General features: G+C 39.2%; 1 protein-coding gene across 1 annotated transcript; it reads right to left on the reverse strand.

Annotated features, from left to right (window-relative positions):
- Positions 1 to 5,749: 5,749 nt before the first annotated feature.
- Positions 5,750 to 6,400, reverse strand: LOC104112300 (dirigent protein 22). The gene has a single exon (XM_009622179.4). It carries the CDS (start codon positions 6,363 to 6,365, stop codon positions 5,790 to 5,792), a length of 576 nt encoding a protein of 191 aa, XP_009620474.1. The 5' UTR covers positions 6,366 to 6,400; the 3' UTR covers positions 5,750 to 5,789.
- Between the last annotated feature and the right edge of the window lie 15,057 nt (positions 6,401 to 21,457).

Genomic DNA, 21,457 nt, shown 5'->3' on the forward strand with positions numbered 1-21,457 from the left:
ACGTATCAAGGACTGAGCTCATCAGTTGTACCACTGTTCCGGACTCCGAACCTTTTATTTTCGTTGATGAACTTAAGTTTGCGAAAGCATTCGCTTCTGCATTATCCTCTCTCGGGATATGAGTAATCGACCACTCATGAAATCGTGCCAAAAGAGCCTGGACCTTTACTACGTATTGTTGCATACGTTCTTCTTTGGTATCAAAGATCCCGTAAACCCAATTTACCACCAGCTGTGAGTCGCATTTGATTTTAATAACCTCAAAATCAAGTCTCCAGGCCAATTCGAGTCCTGCAATCAAAGCTTCATACTCAGCTTCATTATTAGTTAAAGGTATCGTACTGATAGCTTGCCTTAAGGTTTCCCCCGAAGGCGTGATTAAAATTATTCCGAGCCCGGACCTTTTTACGTTCGAGGCTCTATCCATAAATAAGGTCCAAACCCCTGATGTCAATTCTGACACCATTACTGCCTCCTTGGTTTCCAGAGGCAGCAGTCCCGTACTAAAATCGGCAACGAAGTCAGCCAAGACTTGTGACTTAATTGTAATCCTTAGTTTATATTGTATGTCAAATTCACTCATTTCAACGGCCTATTTGGCCAATCTACCCGAGAGCTCGGGTTTATGAAGGATGTTCCGTAAAGGGAAATAGTCACCACAGCTATTGGGTGGCATTGAAAATAGGGCCTCAGCTTCCGATCGGCGACTACGAGAGCTAAGGGCAGTTTTTCCATATGTGGGTAGCGAGTTTTCGCTCCCATTAAAATTTTGTCAACGTAATAAATAGAAAATTGCGTACCATCCTCCCGGACTAAAACCGTACTTACCGCAACTTCTGAAACCGCGAAGTAGACTAGCAATGTTTCGCCTTATTTTGGTTTCGAGAGCAATGGAGGGCTTGATAAGTACTTCTTCAGGTCCCTCAAAGCCTGTTGGCACTCCGGTGTCCATTCAAAGTTGTTCTTCTTTTTTAGCAATGTAAAGAAGCGATGACACTTTTTCGACGGCCGGGAAATGAACCTGCTCAAAGCTGCTAACCTTCCAGTGAGTCTTTGTACTTCCTTCACGTTTGATAATTGATCGGGGATCGTCTATGCCCTTGATTTTGTCGGGGTTTAACTTAATTCCCCTTTGTGAGACCATAAACCCTAGGAACTTACCGGAGCTGACCTCGGACGCGCACTTTTCGGGGTTAAGTCTTATGTTATGCTTCCTCGGGATATCGAATGTTTCTTTCAAATACATAAGGTGGTCACCTGCATTCAAAGACTTAACAAGCATATCGTCTATATAAACTTACATGGTCTTTCCTATTTGCTTTTCAAACATCTTATTTATGAGACGTTGATAAGTGGCTCCAGCATTTTTCAACCCGAAGGGCATTACATTGTAACAATATGTACCAAAATTTGTTATAAACAAAGTTTTTCCTGATCTTCTGGGTTCATCGTAATTTGGTTGTACCGGGAATAAGCATCAAGGAAACTCATCAATTTGTGCTCGGCTGTGGCATCAATCATTTGATCGATATTTGGCAGTGGAAATGAATCTTTCGGGCATGCCTTATTAAGATCTTTATAGTCTACACACATATGAAATTTATTGTTCTTCTTAGGAACTACTATTACATTGGCTATCCAGTCTGGATATCTTACCTCTCTGACCGAACCAATTTTAAGCAAGCGGGTTACCTCTTATTTGATGAATTTATTCCTGGCCTCGGCAATAGGGCGCTTCTTCTGTCATACTGGTGGTACGTTATGATCAAAACTTAGCTTATGCACGGCTATTTTCATTGGGATACCTGTCATATCCTCGTGCGACCATGCAAAACAATCAGCGTTAATTTTAAGAAATTCAATAAAACCAGACCTGAGCTCGGGGTGCTGTCCTGTCCCCAAATGAAATTTTCTTTCTAAGAATTCTTCGAACAATGCCACTTGCTCTAGTTCCTCTGCCGTGGATTTTGTTGCATCCATCTCTTCCGGAACTTGGAAATATCTCGGCACCTGATATTGGTCTGGTGACTCTGCCCCTGGAATAACCTTTCTAAATCGGGAGTAAGCGTCGGTTCCTGTAATTTCTATGTCGTGCGCTCCTTCCCTTTGCTACTGGAAACTGAGATTGCATTCATCTCCCTTGATGTCGGTTGGTCACCTCTTATCTGCATATCCTTCGGGCGTTGGAAACTTCAGCAATTGGTGATACGTCGAAGGCACAGCTTTCATCTCGTATAGCCATAGCCTTCCTAAGATGATATTGTATCCCATATCACCATCCACTACTTTGAAGAGAGTTGTTTTCATTACTCCTTCAATGTTCGTGAGTAGAAAGATCTCTCCACGGGTCATCACGCTCGCAAGGTTGAATCCAGCAAGGAGTTTTGTTGCCGGAATAATGCTTTTGGTGAGTCTAGCTTGTTCCGATACTCTTCATTGTATGATATTAGCCGAACTTCCTGGATCTACTAGAACACACTTAATTTTAAAATCAAAGACATTTAAAGACATTAACAGTGCTTCGTTGTGTGGTAACAACAATTCGTCTGCGTCTTCCTCCGAAAAAGCGATATCGTCCTCCCAAAGTCTTTTTCTGTAAGTTATCGATACTTTAGTCTTTTTTGCCGCCGAAAAGGTGACCCCGTTAAACTCGTTACTCCCCCCTCCCCCCCTCCCCCACCACCACCAAAGATCATGTTTAAAGTCTGGCATGGGGTTGCTTCTCCTACTCTCGAAGATTCTGCGTTGTCTCGGTTGCGACCGTAATTGTTCTTAGCTCGATCACTCAAGAATTCTCATAGATGACCATTCTTCAATAACGTTGCCACCTCATCCCGAAGGTGTCGGCAGTCCCCTGTCCGGTGACGTGATATTCGCACCATAAACTGGGATCCCTCTGGTTGGAATCGGACCTCATAGATCTTGGGAATCGTGCTTCTTTAATGTTTCTCATGGCTGACACCAGTTCCATTACTTACGTTAAAGTTATATTCTGATAACCTGGGGTAAGAAAGATCTCGATACCCCTACGCTTCTTTATCTTGAAGTGATCTATTGTTTCGACCACGATCAGTCCCTTTGTTAACGGTGGACTTGTTTGTTGCCCGAAAATTTCTGCCACAGCTTTCGGTATGCTCGTAGGGCAAAAACTGACCCCTCGAAGTCCGCCTATCCACATCGTAGTCATCCTTTGATTTTCTCTGTTCTTCTTCCGTCCTTTAGCCGATGATGTAGAACCGGCCTGGTCATCTTCGATCCTTATCTTTGATTCGTACCGGTTGTGAACGTCTGCCCAGGTTGTTGCTTGAAACTCAAGCAGGCTCTCCTTCAGCTTCAGGGAAGCGTCTGCACTTCTCGGATTCAATCCTTTGGTGAATGCTTCAGCTTCCCATTCATCCAGAACGGCTAGGAGCAACATTCTTTCTTTCTTGAATCGGGTAACAAACTCTCGTAATAATTCAGATTCTCCTTGTGCGATTCTGAATATGTCGGCCTTCCGGGCTTGCACCTTTATGGCCCCGGCGTGAGCTTTAATAAAAGAATCCGCGAGCATCTCAAAGGAATCTATGGAATGCTTGGGGAGTAATGAATACCATGTTATGTCTCCCCTCATGAGAGTTTTGCCAAATTTCTTTAGCAACGCAGATTCAATTTCGTGAGGATCTAGATCATTTTCTTTCACCGTTGTTGTGTAGGTGGTAATATGTTCCTGTGGCTATGAAGTTCCTTCATTTTGAAATGCTTCGGGATTAGTTCTGGTGCCGCACTTGGCTTGTACGGTAATTGAACATACTTCTTCCAGTTCGGCACTTTCAATACTGGCGGTGCGCCCGGGATTTGATCCATGCAGGGGTTTACTTCCATCATGAACAGTAAAAGCTCATCTTTGAATGAATCGTTCTCGTTGTTAAGACCTGATCTGCTCCCCCCAGCCCCAGCGAAGCCAACTTCACCCCTGGGAATATTGTTGTCGACTCTCTGTGTTGTTTGTTCTGCGGGAACAATGGAAGGAAATGGATCGCACCTGTTTACATTATTCGAAGCACCTGATAGTTCCTGCTTCAGTTCCGTCTAAACCTGATCCTACCGCATGAGATGGCCTAGAATGATTGCATGTTGCTCTTGCAGGATCCTCACAGCATCTACTACTTACTCCTCGTCAGCATCATTGGGAGTTGTCTCCCGAACCTGTCGAGAGTACCGTCTGTCATGCACCGGCGTGGCGTCATTCCCCTCATTGCGGGTATCACTGATTGAGTCCTCGAAATGAGGTTGATCCCCTCGAATTTCAAGGTTGTGTGCATCGTTAACAGTGTTATCTGTCATTTTTTGTGATTTTTTCTAAGACAAAATAGTCAAAACACGTTAGTAAAAAAGGCAAGGATCAATTTAATTGCACGGTTGTCTAGGCCCCACGGTGGGCGCCAAACTGTTTACCCATAAAACGGTACAGTTAAATTTAAACGTGATTTCTAGACAAGTGAACTAATTTGATCCTGAAATAATATAATAATCGAAGTAATACACAATATTTAGCCTTAGAATGTAGATAAAATAGCAAAGATGGTGATTCCGTGAACACGATTTTCGAACGTAGCAATGAGGAGATCAAAAGGCAAGAAAGTGAAATTGTATAAAGCTCTATATAGAATATAGTATATGTTTTTGCCAAAAAATTTGTGTCCCTTACAATGGTAACTGAGCTCAATATTTATAGTTATGCCTAGGGAAAGAGGTCCTAGGATCATGCTCTCATTTAATGTCAATTATGAGGGTCATTGATGAAGATATAACGGTAAACATAAACACCAAATTCTCTATAATGAACCGTCGCTCTTAATGCTGCAGAATATTCTTTAGTAAATGCTACCGGACGCAGAGCATTTAATACACCTTTATGAATGTTATCCTTTCTAGTAACAAGCGGAGTGGCTGCGTTCGGTCCTCAGACATCCCATCTTGGAGGATTCCACGTGTCCTCCTTTTAATCAGCCACGTGTCATATCATATTTTACTCTATACATCTTGTACGTAATTAGTACCTTAAAGCATAAAAGATTTTATTTTGACAACGTATATATTCTAGTTATTTTTATAGCATAAAAAATTTATTTTACTTATCTTTAAACCTTAGTTTTTTTATATAAAAAAAACTTCTCACTCTCTTGTACGTGATGAATGGAAATATATTACTTTCTTAAGCATTTTCATCTTTCTTTTTCGAAGGCTCTTCTTAGCGGCTACCTTCTTTCCTCTTGTAAAACATCTTCATCTCTTCCTCTATATATGTGATCTGGAAAATTTTCTTTCACATAAAGCAACTTTCAGCAGAAAGGGCACAAAAAAAAAAGTAATAGAGAAAAAAAAGATCCAAAGATCCAGAGAAACAAAAGCATTAGATTATAATCTATACAAGCAACTTTTAACTTCAAAAGCTCCAACACTGAAAATGAAATAGGATCAAGAAAACAAAACCATGTTGTTATTAAAACAGAATTTTTATTATAACAACATAGGTGTCCGGTAACTTGCGCGCCTAGACTAATTCAGCGAGTACTAGCTACTTCTTAGTTTTCACAAGCATATACAGTCAATATATAACTCAGTTCATCAAAACTTAGATTGATAGCAGAGAATCATCTAACATTGCCTTTGGTGGAATTTGAACACTCCTCAAAAGATTATGTGGTCGCGACATAATTATTTAATGTAGCTGGCAGCCAACATAAGAAAATGATACAACTTTAACTAAATAAACTTAACATAAGATAAAACAATATAATTCAAACTCAATAGTGTAACACATAAGCATCATATTGAACTGTAGCATCCTTAGTTTTCAAATCCAATGACTTAGTCCTTGCCTGAATATACCCTCTAGCAAATCGGAAAAGCCCACTGCCACCAATCACCGGCATCTCTCTAACCGTCTCGAACACCGAATTCCGGCCGAGCACGGCTAACGTGCTACCGTTATATTTCCCTTCAATAAACACAAAATTCATGACCATTAATATACTTAATTCACTTTGTGAAGCTGAACCATAAAACCCTTGTGCCCTTCCAACAATTTTGGAACTCAATTTTGGTCCTAGGGTTAGGGCATTATCCATCATGTTTATTAGGCCGAATCCCGTGGCGATGGTGGTTGTGGGTGGTGGTACGATCATAATAGAGGTTGGTTTCGAGCCACTTAAGATGTCATGCCAATAGAATCTGAAATGGCTGAGTTTTTCTCTTTTTAGATCGTTGGACTTTCTATTTATAGATTTTTCGAACACGTATTCATTATCTTCTCCAATGGCCGAAAAAACTAGGAGAAGAAGAAGAATGGAGATAATGAAGAATTGAAGGAGTCTAGGCATGGAAGTAGATTTTTTGGGTTACTTGGTAGTTATGAATAATTGAACATGCATGAAGTTTTCTAGGTTATGAACTTTCTATTTATAGAACTTGGGTGTTTGGTCTTTTTTGTTTCTAATTATTAATTTATTTATTTATTTTGGCTAAAGTTTTAAAAAACTACCACTATACTTCCAAGCAAAAATAGCACCGGCTAGCAAGTTTTCGGACTGGTAATTAAAAATAGCCAGCGTTGGAAAGTCATTAAAAAATAGTCATTATTTTGCTGCAACACAGGCCGGTCCAGCATAATATACTGGAGATTGGTGCACCTGTGTATGAACTTCCAGCATATTATGCTGGAACTCCAACACGCGAAAAGTTCCAGCACCAATATACTGGAGATTGGAGCACTTGTGTATGAACTTTCAGCATATTATGCTGGACCGGTATATTATACTGGAACTCCGGTATATTATATTATACTGGAACTCCAGTATATTATGCTGGAATATTTTTCGGATTTTAAACAGTGTTTTCGTTCAGATTTATCTTTACATGAAAAGTGGCTAAATTTCGATTACTTTTAAAATTGTGACTATTTTTCAATTATCACTTGTAAATCTGGTTATTTTTGAATTTCTCCCTACTTCCAACTACTACACACAAAAAGAAAAAAGACAAAACAAGAGACTAAAATGGGAACAAAAAATAGTGGGATAATCTTGCACTTTTGATTCCTTAATTATTGGTAGATATCTGATATTAGTCCTTTTGCGATATTTCATTAATCATATTTAACTTTGAATTAATTGATTGTGTGTTGTGGTCTATTTACATTTTTAAAAAAAATATCGCATTTAGATTATTATTGATAATTATATTACCGCTCAGTTATGGAGTAACGATAGAATATTTAACATAATAATTGAATAATTAACTAATGATTAACAATTAATAGTTCGTTAAACTTGTTAGAATTCACTAGCAGAAATGTTCAAAAATCCACATTTCAATTAAGTGAAGGTTAAATGTGTGTAACCAAATATTACAAGGACCAAAATAAGAATTTATAATATTTCAGGGATTAAAAGAATAAATTTCTTTAGTAGAGTAGTAATTCAAATTAAAGCAATCTGCTATCATAAATCATTATGTTTCACTTAGTCTTACCATATGAAAAATGTCTTGTCAGACGCGGGAGTTTTCAATAACTATAATGATTTCCTTCCCCCACTTTGATTATCTGGATTAATTAATTTATAATAGTATAATTAGAAAGAATATTTCCTTGATTATTTTACATTATTATGAAATGAATGAGGCTAGTTTTCTTTTTGAATTTGATAACATAACAATATATAAGCGCTTTATTTCTCGAGTAAAATTGAAATATAGGCCACTTTTATTAGTTTATAGAATTGGTAAAATTGAACTTTCCTTGATGTGTTATACTCATGTGCTTTAGTTGAGATTAAATATGAAACATCTGGTCCTTTAATGACTTAAAAGACTTGTTTATCATTCATATACTTGCTTGTTTAATGTGCTATTTTCTTTTACTAAACTTTACGTTGAAAATGTCACAGTGATCAGTCTCAAACCTTGTCTATATAATGATGGATGATAAAAATGTCTGATTAACATTGTTATCATATTATATATTGAATGCTTAGAATGGAAGCACACTAGTAACTGTGGTCCATTATTGCAGTTCAATGGGAAGAATGATAATGAACAAGTTGAGTACGTCAAGTAACGGCGAATTTAAGATTTTAAAATTATGGGTGCTCGACAATAAAAATAATGAAAGAAGAGGAAAAAGGAGTTTAGTCGTAAATGCTCACTCAATATTTATCTAGTTATTTTTATAGTTACCTATGCAAATTTACTAAATCTTGTCATAGATAATGGGTGCTTGAGCACCCACAAGAGATCATGTAGATCTACCAGTGCATCAGAGTAGCTAACATGTAAGTTGCGGGATCACATGAATTTAGTAATTTTTGTTCAAATCTTGTATGTGTGATAATCGGCTTAATGTATGCATATTTTGATATACATCGCCTCACATTTTGCTCATGTCTCGACAATTTGAGATGTTAATATGATTATTTGTGCTAAATTTTGATATTTCTATGTGTAGGGATCATTCGGATGCAATTTGGGACGAAAGGGCGCGAATTGGAGCGAAATCGGGACAAAAACGCAAAAAGTGAAATTTGAGGGCCACAGCCAGCGTGGGGCGCTGGCTGTGGCGCAATTCACACCAGCTAAAATTTGTGAGCGCCAGGGCCAGCGCCCCACACTGTCCTGGACGCTCAAGACGGGAAAGTGGCCTTTTTCGATTAGGACTCGATTATTTCGACCCCTAGACGCCCCCAACTCATATAAAAGCCAACCTAAACCTATTTTTGGAGGGAGGACGTGATTTAGAGAGGAGAGGGAGGCGCCAAACACTCGGAAGCAAGGATTTGATCAATTCTTCCATCCCTTTCCTTGTACTCATTGATTTTATGTTTGAAAACATTATTTTTGATGATTGTATTAACATGAGTGGCTAAGAACCCTATTGTTCTAGGGTCATGGGTATACATGAATGTTGACGTTTGAAGTTTAATTTGACGAAGTGGATTTTATCATATTGGGTTGTTTATTTAATTCTATTTTTAATTATTTTGCTTGAGTAGCTAATAGTGAAATACTATCTATGAATCTAGAGTTGAACTCGAAAGTGGGAATTCTAGATTGCACATAGAATTAAATAGAGCAAGTACTTAAACCCGAGCATCGGGGAACGGATTCGCAATTAGGATAGACATATACCTAATTGCCTTGCTCGGTTGTAATACAGGAATTGTAAAAGCGTTCTTGTTAATCTTAATTCCATAGACATATAGGTATTAAGTTATCTTTAATAGGCGAGTAAGGACTCGACAGATTCTTATGAGTAATATCAACCTTGTCAATCAACAATCCAGATAAATCAATTAGTTATTTTAAGCTAAGAATGCAACATGATTGTTAGATAACCCGTGACCCTGGAATATTATCTCCTATTGATTGTTATTCGAAATTATTTAAGTGTTGTGGTTGATTTCTAGTATTTCATTACTTGATAGTTTTTAGGTAGTAAATTAGAAAATTATCTATTTTGTAAGAACTCGCTTGAATCGATAAGTTATTTGAGTTTGAATTAGTCAAAAGTTAATCATAAGTCTTCGTGGGAACGATACTCTACTCACTACTCTATTACTTGACGATCATGTATACTTGTGTGAGGGTGTTTGGTCGCAACAAGTTTTTGGCGTCGTTGCCAGGGACATAAAAATTAGCTACTTGACTGAGTTAAGATTTTATTAGTTATTTGTTCAAGCTCTAATTTTCAGTTTACCTTGTTTGTGTTAAGGCAGGCTCTTCTCTTGAATGCGGAAGAGTAGAAGTGCAAACAATCTCCTTCCTCTTGATCCTGAAATTGAACGAACACTTCACAGAGTGAGGAGGGAAGTTGAAACAAGAACTAGAATAGAGGGAAAGTTGGACATTGTAGTTCAACCACAGCCAACAGAGATGGAAGGTAATGAAGAGCGTGCGGTGATAGAAGCCGCAAGGCCCAATCTTGAGAATATGACTCAGGCTATTGTGAAGCCTGATATCACAGGGCATTTTGAACTCAAACAGTACATAGTACAGTTGATTCAGTCCACAGGGCAATATGTGGGTCTACCTCATGAAGACCCGCAGAGGCACATTCAGAATTTTCTGGAAATTACGGACACCTATAATTATCCGAATATTTTCAAGAACTATGTCAGGCTGACATTATTTCCCTTTTCACTGCTGGGAGAAGCTAAGGAATAGTTGCAAAAGGAGCCCGCGAACTCAATCCACACTTGGGATGATCTAGCAAGGAAATTCTTAATCAAGTTTTTCCCCACTAAGAAGACAAAGTCGCTGAGGAGCCAAATTCTTGGGTTCCAACAACGGGATGGCGAGACACTTCGTCAAGCTTAGGAAAGATACAAGAAGCTACTCAGAGACTGCTCGCATCATTGTCAGACTGATGAGGTATTGGGTCACACTTTTGTTGATGGGCTAGATGAGGCATCAAAGATGAATCTTGATTCAGCTTGTGGGGGTAGTTGCATGGCGAGGCCGTATAGTGAAATACAACTCTTGCTAAATAACTTTACTGCTAATGACCATAATTGGCAAGGAGATGGGGACTCGTGAAGGGAAATTAAACAGAAGGCAGCCGGGTTGATTGAGCTTGATGACTTCTCAGCCATGAGAGCCGATATAGCAAAATTGGCAAATCAGATGAATAGAATGACAATGCAACAAACACAACAGATGCAACATGTACAGCAGATGTCTATTTGCTGCGAACTATGTGGTGACAGTCATATGAGTGACATGTGCCCCACGAATCCTGAATCTATATACTATGTGGGGCAACAGAGCAGAGGTCCAATGAATCAGCATACACAATATGGGAATACTTACAATCCAAATTGGAGGAATCATTCTAACTTCTCATTGAGAGGAAATCAACAGAATCAGAATCAGTATAGGCCCCAAGGAAATTTCAATTAACCTCAGAAACTACCCCTACAAACAGAAGAGAGTACGAATGACTTGCTGAAGAAGTTGTTGCTTGACAATCAACAGCTCGGGACCGATTTCAGAAATCTTGAGAGGCAAATGAGACAGTTAGCAGCAAATCAAAACACTAGACATGCAGGCGCTCTTCCCAGTGATACAGAGAAGAACCCTCAAGTTAATGCAGTTATACTCAGAAACGGGAGGGAACTAGAAGAAGTGCCAAAGAAGAGAAAGGACAAGCCTATACCTGAGAGGGAGGTGATCCCTAAGGCAATACACGGGTCAAAGAAAAATGATGCAGGTTCAGAGCCAGTGGAGGCTACAAGGCCACCACCACCTTTCCCCCAGAGATTGCAGAAAAAGAATGATGATCGCATGTTCAACAAATTTCTCTCTATGTTAAGCCAGGTTCAATTGAAAATTCCATTAGTGGATGTACTTCGTGAAATTCCAAAATATGATAAGTACATAAAAGATATAGTGGCTCACAAGAGGAAATTGACTGAGTTCGAGACAGTTGCACTTACTGAGAAGTGCACTTCAAGGGTCCAAAACAAGCTTCCTCAAAAGCTTAAGGATCCTGGCAGCTTCACCATCCCTGTGCGAATTGGTAATATTGACGTGGGTCGTGCTCTTTATGATTTGGGGGTGAGCATAAATCTAATGCTCTTGTCCTTGTTTAAGCAACTGGGTCTGGGAGCTCCAAAACCAACCACTGTGATGTTGCAATTAGCTTATAGGTCCATAGCCTACCCTGAAGGAGTGATTGAAGATGTGTTGCTGCAAATTGGGAAATTTATCTTCCCAGCTGACTTCATTATTCTAGATTTTGAGGCTGATGAACAAGTTCCAATCATATTGGGATGACCTCTCTTGGCTACTGGTGATGCAATAATTAAAGTGTGAGAGGGAAAAATGAATATGAGGGTGGACAACGAGGAAGCAGTTTATAATGTCTACAAAGTGATCCAACTTCCCTGCCACTATGAGGAATTCTCTATGATATCTGTTGTGGAGGTGGATGAGCAACTTCTTGACACGAGTGTATATCTAGACGATTCTCTAGAAAAAGTACTCATGTTGTTCGATAGCTTGGAGATTGATGATGAGGTTGAGGAGATAATGCATATCCTAGATGCATCATGTGCTTACATGCAGGGAATACACCCGTTTGAGCCCCCGAATAGGCCAAGTGGGTCTCCTCTAAAGCCGTCAATTGAAGAAGCTCCAAAATTGGAGCTTAAACCTCTACCCCATCACCTTTAATATGCTTATTTGGGTAGTTCTGACACTTTACCTGTTATTGTTTCTTCTGACTTGTCTAAATTGCAGGAAGAAAAGTTGTTGAGAGTGCTACGTGAGCACAAGCGTGCAATTGGGTGGACGATGTCTGACATTAAAGGCATTAGTCCAGCTTTCTGCATGCATAAAATCCTCATGGAGGACGGACACAAGCAAAGTGTAGAGCAACAACGCCGCCTAAATCCAATCATGAAAGAGGTGGTAAGAAAAGAAGTGATTAAGTGGCTTGATGCAGATATTGTATTCCCAATCTCTGATAGCAAATGGGTAAGCCTCGTTCAATGTGTGCCTAAGAAAGGAGGGATGACTGTAGTGGTTAATGAAAATAATGACTTAATTCCTACAAGAACTGTCACTGGATGGAGAATTTGCATAGATTATAGAAAATTGAACAATGCCACCCGTAAGGACCACTTTCCCCTCCCTTTCATTGACCAAATGCTTGATAGGTTATCTGGCCAGGAATACTACTATTTCCTAGATGGTTATTCGTGGTATAATCAGATTGCTATAGCCCCAGAGGACCAAGAGAAAACCACATTTACGTGTCCCTATGGTACGTATGCGTTCAAGAGAATGCCCTTTGGTCTCTGTAATGCACCTGCGACTTTTCAAAGGTATATGATGGCTATTTTTACTAACATGGTTGAAAGATTTGTGGAAGTGTTCATGGATGATTTTTGTGTTCTTTTGATAATTGTTTAATGAACCTTGATAAAGTGCTTGCTAGGTGTGAAGAGACAAACTTGGTACTAAACTGGGAAAAGTGCCATTTCATGGTACGTGAAGGTATAGTCTTGGGGCACAAGGTGTCAAAAAATGGTCTGCATGTGGATAGAGCAAGGGTGGAGGCGATTGAAAAATTGCCCCCACCGACATCCGTCAAAGGCATTCGCAGTTTCTTGGGACATGCAGGTTTTTATCGTCGATTCATTACACATTTTTCAAAAATTTCTTCTCCGTTGTGCAGGCTTCTAGAGAAATATGTCACCTTTAAGTTTGATGATGCATGTCTGAAAGCATTTGAGGAGCTGAAGGGAAGGTTGGTGACTGCACCAATTATCATCGCCCCAGATTGGGGACTGCCATATGAGTTGATGTGCGATGCAAGTGACATAGCAATCGAAGCTATTTTGGGGCAAAGAATGGATAAAATCTTTCACTCCACTTATTATGCGAGCAAAACTATGAATCCAGCTCAGATGAATTATACAGTTACAGAAAAAGAGTTGCTTGCAGTGGTGTGGGCGTTTGACAAGTTCAGATCTTATCTAGCAGGAACCAAAGTTATCGTCTACACAGATCATTCAGCTATCAGATACTTGTTTAAAAAGAAAGACGCCAAGCCAAGGCTGATTCGTTGGGTCCTCCTATTGCAAGAATTTGACTTAGAAATCCGAGATCGAAAAGGAACAGAGAATCAAGTGGCTGATCACTTGTTCAGATTAGAAAATCGGAACCATGTAGCTGAAGGGGGGTTGATCAAAGAAACATTTCCTGATGAGCAGTTATTAGTAGTCACCTCAAGTGAAGCCCCGTGGTATGCAGATTATGTGAATTTTATTGCAAGTGGGGTGACGCCACCAGAATTGACACCTGACAATAGAAGAAGATTCCTACATGATGTGAGGCTCTACATGTGGGATGAGCCATTCTTGTATAGGCAGTGCGCAGATCAGTTGGTGCGAAGGTGTGTTCCTGAGGAAGAGATGAATGCAATATTGCATGGCTGCCATGCTTCGCCATATGGAGGTCATCATGGTGGGGATAGAACCTCCCAAAAAGTGCTACAATCAGGTTTCTATTGGCCAAAATTGTTTAAGGATGCACATGCCTTTGTTAAAAAGTGTGACAGATGCCAAAGAACTGGGACTATCACGAGGAAGCACGAAATGCCTTTGCAAAACATTCTGGCAGTAGAGCTTTTTGATGTTTGGGGGATTGATTTCATGGGACCGTTTCCTTATTCTAATGGTCACAGGTACATCTTGGTAGCGGTCGACTATGTTTCTAAGTGGGTGGAGGCTATTGCTCTTCCTACTAATGATGCAAAGGTAGTGGTAAGCTTTGTAAAGAAGCACATCTTCACGTGCTTTGGGACTCCAAGAGTGTTAATAAGCGACGGAGGAACTCACTTTTGTAACAAATTGCTGAATAATGTTCTTGCAAAGTATGGAGTTAAGCACAAAGTTTTCACTGCCTATCATCCCCAAATGAGTGGTAAAGTAGAAGTTTCAAACAGAGAGGTAAAGCACATTCTGGAGAAAACAGTAAGTGAAAATAGAAAAGACTGGGCCGGGAAGCTGGATGATGCATTATGGGCATATCGAACTATATATAAGACTCCCATAGGTACTTCTCCGTACAGGTTGGTTTATGGGAAGGCATGCCACTTGCCCGTCGAGCTTGAACATAAAGCTTATTGGGCGACCAAAAAGCTAAATATGGATATGGACTTAGCTGGTGAGAAGAGGTTGTTGCAACTCAACGAGCTTGATGAGTTTCGATTGCACGCATATGAAAATGCCAAATTATATAAAGAAAAGACGAAGAGGTGGCATGACAAACACATTCAACATCGAGAGTTTGAGCCGGGTCAAGAAGTTCTCTTGTTCAATTGAATATTGAAGCTATTCCCTAGAAAGCTTAAGTCTCGTTGGGCAGGTCCTTTTGTTGTGGTAAGTGTGAGGCCTCACGGAGCAGTGGAACTGCGTGATACGAGCTCAAGTGGTACCTTCTTGGTAAATGGACAGAGAATAAAACATTATTGGGGTGGTGACATTGCACGTCACAAGACCTCAGTGGACTTGGAAGATGCTTAAACACGTGTTGAGTCATACCGCAACGTTAAATCAAGCGCTCGTTGGGAGGCAACCCAATTTTTACCGCTTTCGAAGCATAGTTGTTTTTTTTTATAGGCCATAATTTTTTTTTGTAGGTTGAAATGGTGTGCAATGTGTGTAATGTATATATTGAGTGCTCGGGTAGTCGGGATTATTTATCAAAAAAAAATCGAAAATTAGCGAATTGAGCGCCCAGGCCAGCGCCCCATGCTGCCTGGGGCGCACTTTTCAGTATGTCTGAAGCTTCAACGCCAGCCCCAGCGTGGGGCGCTGGGCTGGCGGGTCAGGTATGTATTTTGTTTTTTTAATTTTTTTCTTTATTTTTGTTTTCTTTGTTTAATTAAAAATACCCAACCCAATTACTCATATAAACACACAACCCAACTCATACCCAAATTACCCAAACTCATCCCCCACCTAAATTAAAATAGCTAAAACCCAAAACCCTTCATTTCTCCAAAAACGTTGAACACTGCCTGCTCCTCTTCTCCCCTTTTCTCTCAAGTTCTCATATTCTTCAATCTTCCTTGCTCAATTCCATCTAAAGACTCCAAGGTATGTTCTTCTTGTTATCTCTTTTCTTGTATTTTGGAAGTTCTTAGAGTATTTGTAGTCTTCTTTCGCCCCCAATCCTCAAATCCCCTAGGTCTCTTAAACATACTTTGATGTTATTATGGGTGGAATGATTATACACAAAATTAGTGCAAAAATTGGTTGTGCAGTTGTGTTTGAAGTAGTAAACTATAATTCCCTCTACTTCATATAAATTTGGGAGGCCCACCTGCTCCCACCATTGTTGAAATAGAAGAGCAAAATTGATGCCCACAAGGTGTTTGCTAAAATTCTTAAGAGAGTAAATTTGAACACCGGTGAAGTCTAAGTAGCCAAGTGTAGTTGTATCTGAGTTTGGGAAAAGTGTGGGGTGTTTTGGGGGTATTGTATCTTGTTGTAAACTTTTGTAAGTTGTAGTTAGTGTACTAAAATAGTGTAGTAATGTAGACTTTAGCTTTGTTATGCTTGCACCATAGTTAAGTTACGGCCATGTTAGACTAATTGAATTTTATGGCATAGGGAAGTCTAAGTACCTATAGCCTTGTGATGACACATTGGTGCACGTTGAATCAATATTATGATTCGATTATACATAGCCTTCGGTTTTAAGTGTGGGGTCATCTTGCCTCTCACGATGACCTTAGGCAACGTCTCTTGATTCATTCTCATCTTTGTGTTTATCATGTGTAGGTTGATATGGCTCGTGACGATACCGCTAAAGGAAAAGGGGTGGGGAAGTCCTCCACTACTGCTTCCATTCCAAAAAAATGCAAGCAAGGCAAGAGCTCTTCCCGATAAGCCAAGGGAAAGCAAGTGGCTAGCGGGTCTACGAGACCACCACGGCCTCAGGTGGAACTTGTTCGGGATGACGCCATCAAATGGCATGATACTTTTATTCCATATGGGAGATATGTGTCTGAAATGGGGATAAATGTAAAGGCTTTAGAATGGAACTTCCTAGATGTACTTGCTACATTGATTGAAAAGAAGATGGATAAGCTCCTCGAATGTCCGGGCCCGGCAAATCTCAGCATGGTAAGAGAGTTATATGCCAACTGGAACGAGAAAATGACGAGTCGTGGGTAAGAGGAAAGGAAATTCCAATGGATAGGGAAGCCTTGTGTCATTTTTTGGGAGTTGATAGCCCTAACCCACGAAGGCTTCGAAAGTTTGTCAAAAGTTCACGCTACCAAGCAATACGTCACACACTTTGTGGCGTTGATTCTAATGCAAAATAGACGTGAACTAAGGGAAATATTCACCTTGAAATTCTCCGGCTTGACTTCAACAAAACGGCCAAGGTCTGGCAAAACTTTGTGCAAGCTAGATTAATGCCCGTTGAGCATAATAGTGAGTGCATTCGAGCTCGAGTGTGTGTGATCTACTTTTTGATGACCGGGCGCCCCATAAATGTGGGTGAGCTCATGCTTGGGGAGATGACCCGCACCCGTTTTGGAGGAAGGATCAAAAGGTTTTTTTTGGGCAACATCCTGACACAATACATATTCTCTTGTGGGGTACCAGAGTACCCTAGCTATGATGAGGTAGTGGAGGCATCCACATTATTGTTAGACATCACATCCATGATAGAGTCCATATCCAAGCTCACCCAAGCTGCTAGGAATGAGAGGGACGAAAATTTCAATAGGTATCTTTACAAATCCCTCAATGTTATTATGAGCAGGCTAGGGGTGTCAGATGAGGAGCACACACGATTGCAAAGTGATCTCTCCAGTTCTTCCAAGGAGATGTTGGACATAGCACCAGGCAGTCCCATTCATCCGTCTGAGGAAGACAACACTGACAAGGAATCTGATAATGAGGATGTGGATGATGATGAAGTTATGGGACCAATGGCTTTGGTACCCTTAGGAGATGATGATGAGCCCATTGTCGCAGCTGGTTGGCATCCTGATGAGGCAGACTCCGACTAACAGGGAGTTCTTTCTTTCCACCTTACTTTATTTTTGAATTTATTATACATCGGGGACTATGCATTGTTTAAGTGTGGGGTGGGGGAATACTCCTTGAATTGTATAAAACCTTTTTTTTAGTGTTATTATTTTTTTTGTTCAACTTTAGCTTAGTTTAAGACTAATATAGTCTAATTAGCTAGATTACATTTTTAAAAAAATTTGGACTTTTTCCGACGATGGATTTGTTGGACAATATTCTTGAGGGATTAAAATCCGATTAAAAATACTAAAAAGATTTTCTTTTGTTTTATTTTTGATAGTTAGGTAGTATCCCTTGGTTTTTCTTTGGACACCGGTCCTTTTTTAAGGGATTAGCTCGAACCGGGTGTTTTGTTTTTTTTGTTTTTTTTTTAGTAGGATAAGGGAGAAAACTGAGGTGCTCGGAGTTACCTTTTGATATGTTTGGTGTTGGCAAGTTAAGTTAGAGCATGCGCTCTGTCTTCCTGCATATATGATTTGAATTGTAATGCCAAAGTAGATTAAGTAGCCTACTCTTTGACGCTTTTTTCTCAGTTGATTGACTTGTATGCCACCTAGTGCATTGTTGCTTAAAAATTCTCAACTTGATATGCTTTCTTGACCTGAGAGTCACACAGAACTGTCTTGAGTGAGTCAAGTGTCATGTGTGTGTAAGGATTGTTGATATTCTGTGCTATTAGTCTAGAACTTGCCCCGTGTGTTAATCAACGCGAAATCATTAAGTTGTGCTAGTCGAGGAGATGACGAAGGCATTTCTTGATTGACCATAAAGGTGCTTGTCACTAACAAATAGAATTTTTTCATTGCTAGTCCCTTTGAGCCTATAGACTGTTTCCTTGGCACCCACATTACAAGCCGTACTCCTACTTTGTTCTTAATGTGAGATTGTTGAACCTTTACCTCCTAAGACACTTAGTCGCTAGAAGAAGTAAGGTGAGAGATTGGGAAGTGGATTTCGAGTGGAACCATGGAAGGTCCCTTAAGGTGCACTAAAATTGTGAATAAAGGTCACTAGCTTATGAACTTCAATGTATGGAGTGTGTAAAAAAAAAAAGGAAATTTTTTGCAAGAAAGAGCAAACAAAAGTTTAAATAATGTAGAAAGACACACCTCCTAATCCTTCTCACTCATGCTAGTGAAACCATAGAGGTGCTTGATGGAAAAGAGGGCTATGTTAGTTATGGTGTATGACAAGTGAATGGGTTGCGAAGCAATTGCGCTTGAATTGTGAGTGTAGTGTATGAAAGTACTTAGGAGGGTTAGTCACTATTCCTAAATATATCCTACCCGTCCCTTAGCCTACATTACAACCTTAAAGTCCTAATTGAACCTAGATTTAGCTAGCTTAGATTAGTAGAGATGTACACTACGGGCAAGCTTATGGTACGATCACGGGATGTACATGAATTCTTTGTGAGAGTGAGTTAATGTTGTTCAATTATGTGATGTCCTTAATTTATGTTCAATGACATATTTAAATTTGTGGAATACTTTGATATTCACTCTTTTGCTTGTGGTGAAGGCACTTGATCTCATGATGGATTGGTGATATTGTACACTTTCTTGTGTTGGGTGAGTGCGTGAGTTGAGGATGCTTAGTAGTAACGAGTCGTCTCTTGAGGTAAGGTGGTTGTGGAGAGGTTGCTTAAGTTGATAGAGTTGATTGAATAACATTGAGTATACTTGGTTTATTTAAAAACGGGAAGAATGTGAAATTTGTGTGTTCATGCTTAATTGCCGACATCGTAAATAGTCAAAAGGTAAGGTGTTTGATTGAGTTAATTGTGAAGTCCTCTTTCATAGTGCTAAGCACGTTTTGGGGGTGTTAATATAGTTCCATTGCTCGAGGACGAGCAAGAGTCTAGGTATGGGGTGTTGATAATCGGCTTAATGTATGCATATTTTGATATATATTGCCTCACATTTTGCTCATGTCTTGATGATTTGAGATGATAATATGATTATTTGTGCTAAATTTTGGTATTTCTATGTGTAGGGATCATTCGGATGAAATTTGGGACGAAAGGGCGCGAATTGGAGCGAAATCGGGACAAAAACGCAAAAAGTGAAATTTGAGGGCCACAGCCAGCGTGGGGCGTTGGCTGTGGCGCAATTCACACCAGCTAAAATTTGTGAGCGTCAGGGCCAGCGCCCCACGCTGTCCTGGACGCTCAAGATGGGAAAGTGGCCTTTTTCGATTAGGACTCGGTTATTTCGACCCCTAGACGCCCCCAACTCATATAAAAGCCAATCTAAACCTATTTTTGGAGGGAGGACGTAATTTAGAGAGGAGAGGGAGGCGCCAAACACTCGGAAGCAAGGATTTGATCAATTCTTCCATCCCTTTTCTAGTACTCATTGATTTTATGTTTGAAAACATTATTTTTGATGATTGTTTGAACATGAGTGGCTAAGAACCCTATTGTTCTAGGGTCATGGGTATACATGAATGACGTTTGAAGTTTAATTTGACGAAGTGAATTTTATCATATTGGGTTATTTATTTAATTCTGTTTTTAATTATTTTGCTTGAGTAGCTAACAGTGAAATACTATCTACGAATCTAGAGTTGAACTCGAAAGTGAAAATTCTAGATTGCACATAGAATTAAATAGAGCAAGTTCTTAAATGCGGGCATCGGGGAACGGATTCGCAATTAGGATAGACATATACCTAATTGCCTTGCTCGGTTGCAATACAGGAATTGTAAAAGAGTTCTTGTTAATCTTAATTCCATAGACATATAGATATTAAGTTAGCTTTAATAGGCGAGTAAGGACTCGACAGATTCTTATGAGTAATATCAACCCTGTCAATCAACAATCCAGATAAATCAATTAGTTATTTTAAGCTAAGAATGCAACATGATTGTTAGATAACCCGTGACCCTGGAATATTATCTCCTATTGATTGTTATTCGAAATTATTTAAGTGTTGTGGTTGATTTCTAGTATTTCATTACTTGATAGTTTTTAGGTAGTAAATTAGAAAATTATCTATTTTGTAAGAAATCGCTTGAATCGATAAGTTATTTGAGTTTGAATTAGTCAAAAGTTAATTATAAGTTTTCGTGGGAACGATACTCTACTCACTACTCTATTACTTGACGACCACGTATACTTGCGTGAGTGTGTTTGATCGCAACAATATGCATTAAGAAATTTGCTAAATAATTATAAATATTTGACTTGGGGTTACTGTATGAATCCAAAAGCTTCACTCTTGTGTCCCCTCTGAGTTCAGAATAGATGCTCAAATATTAGCAAAATTATGGTTCTAGTCCTTGCATTACAAAATTAGTACACATCATTTTCTATACTATCAATTGTGTACCTTACTGTCACATTTCTATTGTCCAAAGTACTTGACCTGAATGTGGTTATCAATAATTAGCTTAAGATAATTCATCCAAAGACAAAATGTTTGAGGGTAAATTTGATACTGCACCCAAATGACAAGGGAATTAGGAGTTCTTTTTTCCACCTTATTAACCATTACACTCACTAATTACTCTTTGGGTGCCCACTCAATAAAGATTTCGAGTCGGAAGCAATGGGTTGTCTAAATATGTTATTGCAAAGTTACACGTTTGGTTGGTCGATAATAAATAATTATATTTGCTATCCAAATATATATATAAAATATATACATAATATCGTATATATTTTGTCAGATATAATATACAAAATATTATATGAATAGCATACATTAACATACAAAAAATATATATTTTGCCAGATATTGTCATATGAGATATGGGCCTTTTAAATGCCCAGATGAATTTTACCTGGAATACAACAATCTAAAGAGCTATTTATAAGAAATACAACCACATTTAAAAAAATATTTTATATACAA

The sequence above is a fragment of the Nicotiana tomentosiformis genome, chromosome 11 (genome assembly GCF_000390325.3).
Source record: "Nicotiana tomentosiformis chromosome 11, ASM39032v3, whole genome shotgun sequence".
Classification (NCBI taxonomy): Eukaryota; Viridiplantae; Streptophyta; class Magnoliopsida; order Solanales; family Solanaceae; genus Nicotiana; species Nicotiana tomentosiformis.

Excerpts from the sequence above, each read along its gene's own strand:
- LOC104112300 (XM_009622179.4), bottom strand. The coding sequence starts at position 6,365 with ATGCCTAGACTCCTTCAATTCTTCATTATCTCCATTCTTCTTCTTCTC.